Source organism: Rhizopus microsporus (genome assembly GCF_002708625.1).
Source record: "Rhizopus microsporus ATCC 52813 unplaced genomic scaffold scaffold_11, whole genome shotgun sequence".
NCBI classification, from domain to species: domain Eukaryota; kingdom Fungi; phylum Mucoromycota; class Mucoromycetes; order Mucorales; family Rhizopodaceae; genus Rhizopus; species Rhizopus microsporus.
In genome coordinates, this window is record NW_019671926.1 from 208,588 (window position 1) to 212,619 (window position 4,032).

Consider the following 4,032-nt stretch of genomic DNA (forward strand, 5'->3'; position numbering starts at 1 on the left):
AAATTCTACATATAAAACTTATTTTTAACCTTACTACTAACACTTTTTCCCTTACTAACACCCAGTAACATTTGGTGGTCACTACGAGGGCTCAACTAACCCAAACTACAAGAAAAGTCAAATCAAGTTTAAGCACACTACCTCATAAACACGAATTATAATCAAGAAACTTAAAATCTATCAAAATGAATAACAATCAAGGACAGAACGCGTTGGCTAATGTTAATAACTCAAGCGCCATACCTAGCTACAGACCCCGCCTCATAGAATTCTATGGCTATGAAGGCGAAGACTTCAGGCATTTCCAAGAAATATTGGAATCCTTCTTGGATGTCACTAACATCACCTCGGATGCAAGGAAGTTATCCATTCTCAAATCCCAATTGCGCCGTGCCGCAAAGATCTTTTACGAACAAGAAATCGTAAAAGAGAACCCTGACCTCGCTTACGACAAGGCAATCAAGCTCTTGCGTAATCAATATATTACACCAGAGCTCATACAGAGTTATGAGCTCGAATTTAATGAAATGTATCAAGGGACACAAGAACACCCACAAATATTCTTGGCTCGTCTCAGAGAAGCTGCAGAGCTTGCTAATATCAATAGCGAAGCTGTAATAGAAAGTCGATTCAGAGCAGGTCTCCTTAAGGAGATAAAACAGTTCTGTATTCAGTGTAGCTCACGCACGTTCAAGGATTGGGTAAGCCATGCTGAAGGCTGGTGGAATGCCAATAGGCCCAGAAAGATTGCCATGGTTGACAACCCCTTCATCCCAAGAAACATCAATAACGCATTGATATACCAGGATGATAATTCATGTCCTAACAGATACTCTGCATATCAACATAATGTGGAACTAATTGATAGCAATGAATACCATCCAAATTATGTACCTGCCACAGATGTTAATAGAACTATGAGAAATAACAATATACCAATCACACCTACCCAATTGTCAACAATGGAAGTCATCAAAGGAAATCGTGGTAATTATCAACAACCATATCAAAATACAGAACAAGGAAACAGTATGAGCAATCAAGATATAGTGAACCTTATACAACAGACCATCCGAGATGAGATTAATAAATCTCAACAGCAACCACAATATAATCGTCCTTATTATCGTAATAATCGCTATAATCATTACAACAAGCGAGATGATTATAACCAAAAGAAACCTCAAAACCAAAACGAAGAATATGAACGTACTCAACAGTCAAAAAACTAATGGGGTCGGCTGCTTCTAATACACAGAAGTATGGTCAGTTGAATACCCGCTATGAATATAAATCCATAAACACACCAGAACAACACAATCTAAACACTATGATCTCCGAAAACGAACATAACTATCATCGCAAATCACAGGAGCTATATGCTGCTATCAGACCCGAAAGGCCTCCCGAAGTATCAACAGCTCCTTACCCCAAAAAGAGGCCTGCCTCTAAAGATGCCCCCAAAGAAAAACCCAAAAGGGTCATCACAAGAAAAGCTACTGCAAGAAAGCATATGGAGGAGCTCAAACCTCAAAATCAAACGTCAAACGATGTACGCATTATTCACAATATTGAAAATCAAACTCAGGAAGAAATGGAAACGGATCTTCCAATTGAACCTGTAGAACAAGCGAAACCAAAAAGAAGATTCGTCAAAAAGACATCGCCTGACATAGATTATGATATTGTATCAGACGTACTGGATAAAACGGCAAATATCACCATCAGAGATCTAATCAAAGTAGCGAACCCTCTACGAAAGCAATTGAATGATGCAAGTAAAGTCAAACGTAAACCTGCAAAATCCACAGAAAACAAGAACACGGTAGCTTTCATCGAAGATGAAGACCTTAACACAACAGCAGCTTACACCAAGATACAAATAGGCAGAAAGAAGATAACTGTCTTAGTGGATTGCGGAGCAGCCAAAACTTGCATGTCAAAAGCTCTAGCAGACGAGTTAGGATTAGAAATAGATGCCCCATCACAGAGCGTATTCACCCTAGGAAATGGAACAAAACAACCGGCATTAGGAATGATTTATGATGTACCAGTAAAAGTAGCTGATAGTCTCATGATACCTATTTCAGTTGAAGTGCTACCAACATGTCCATCACACTTTATACTAGGAAATAATTGGTTCAATAGAGCAAAGGCGAGAATTGATTTCAACAAGGCAACACTCAAAGTAACATACAAGAATAAAACTGCCGAACTGGATATTACTTTCTTAAGAAAGAATGAAACGCCAAAGGTTAATAGCTACCAGCAAATATACCAAAACCCTGTAAGTATCACCAACAATAAACTAGCAAGAGACATCATAGAGGACAAAAATGAACGGAGTGACTATGAAAGTGAAGCAAGCAGTAGCGAAGAAGAAAGTGAACACTCGTCATCTTCAGATGATGAAGAAATAGAAGAAGAATTACCTGTAGAGATAAATCAAGACCAACTTCTACTATCTTTACAAGAAGAAGACGATGTCAACATTAATGTATTGCAAGACGAATACTTAATAACAGCAGGAGCTCTAGGATTCACAATACCCGCCAACGAAGTTAAATCGTTTTCTTTTCAAAAGAACATTGATGACTCAAAAGACATGAAGTATGACATCGATATTACACACACACAGATTCAGAAAATGCTTGGATACTTTGATATATCAACAGCAATGACAGAATACCGAAAAAGCATTGAAATTCGCCTATTCAACAGATCAAACACTTCTGTCAACCTAAAACCCAACGAAGAAATAGGAAGAATAAATAAATATGATCCAAAAGAAGGGCAAATAGTAAAAGGATACGATATCAGACAGCATCCAGACTTATTCTTAATGGAAAATATTGAATCATCAAACAACAACGAAGAGAAAAAATCGCTAAATTCTGAATTATCTAAACTAGACATTGGCACCCTACCAAGAGACGTTAAACAGAAGTTACGAAGATTACTAACAAAGTATAATGACATTTTTGACTGGGATAATAATACAATGGGACGTACAGATCTAATTACTCACAAAATAATAATCGATCAAGACACTCAACCTATAAGCCATCGTCCATACAGGCTTAGCCCAATTGAATCAAAATACTTAGAAAAAGAACTTGATAAATATAGCAAGCTTGGCATAATTTCCCCTTCGAATAGCCCTTGGGCAGCTCCAGTCATATTGGTCAAGAAAAAGAATGGCGAGTACCGAATGGTGATAGATTATCGAAAACTCAACGCCATCACTAAAAAGGACTCATATCCATTACCCCGCATCGATGATCTACTAGACACATTAGGAAAGGCTTCCATATTCTCAGCATTGGATATGAGAGCAGGATTTCATCAAGTACCTCTCGAAGAAGATACCAAAGAGCTTACTGCCTTTACCACCAAATTTGGTGTTTATCATTACAATACTTTACCTATGGGATTGGTAAATTCTCCAGCAACCTTCCAACGGCTTATAGATCTCTGTTTCCGCCCACTTCTTAACAAATGCCTTGTTGCATACATTGATGACTTGAATGTTTATTCCCAAAATTACCATGAACATCTGCTACACTTAGAACAAGTATTCAATTGCATCAAGATAGCACAACTCAAGTTGAATCCCGAAAAATGCTTTTTCTTCAAGGATCATCTAAAGTTCTTGGGTTACATCATCACCAAAGAAGGAATTAAAACGGATCCAGCCAAAATAGATAAAATCGCAAATTATCCCATACCACAAACTATCAAGCAAGTCAGAGGATTCCTTGGATTGGCTTCGTACTATAGAAGGTTTATAAAGAACTTTGCTGCTATTGCCAGGCCCCTCCATGATCAAACTAAGACAACAAAGCAAGTTCCATGGACAAACAAGACTACAGAAGCGTTTAACAAACTCAAGGAACTCTTGACAACATCACCAGTGCTCGCAAGGCCTGATTTCAATAAACCTTTTATCCTGGTCACAGACGCATCAAAATTAGGTTTAGGGTGTATTCTAACACAGCTAGATGAAAATGGCCATGAGCATCCAATCGTATT

General features: G+C 37.9%; 1 protein-coding gene across 1 annotated transcript; it reads left to right on the plus strand.

Annotated features, from left to right (window-relative positions):
• On the plus strand, window positions 1-1,310 carry RHIMIDRAFT_297848 (uncharacterized protein). Its single transcript, XM_023614288.1, has one exon. It carries the CDS (start codon window positions 186-188, stop codon window positions 1,230-1,232), a length of 1,047 nt encoding a protein of 348 aa, XP_023464949.1. The 5' UTR covers window positions 1-185; the 3' UTR covers window positions 1,233-1,310.
• Window positions 1,311-4,032: the final 2,722 nt, after the last annotated feature.

Coding starts and splice junctions, on each gene's coding strand:
- RHIMIDRAFT_297848 (XM_023614288.1), top strand. CDS start 186: ATGAATAACAATCAAGGACAGAACGCGTTGGCTAATGTTAATAACTCA.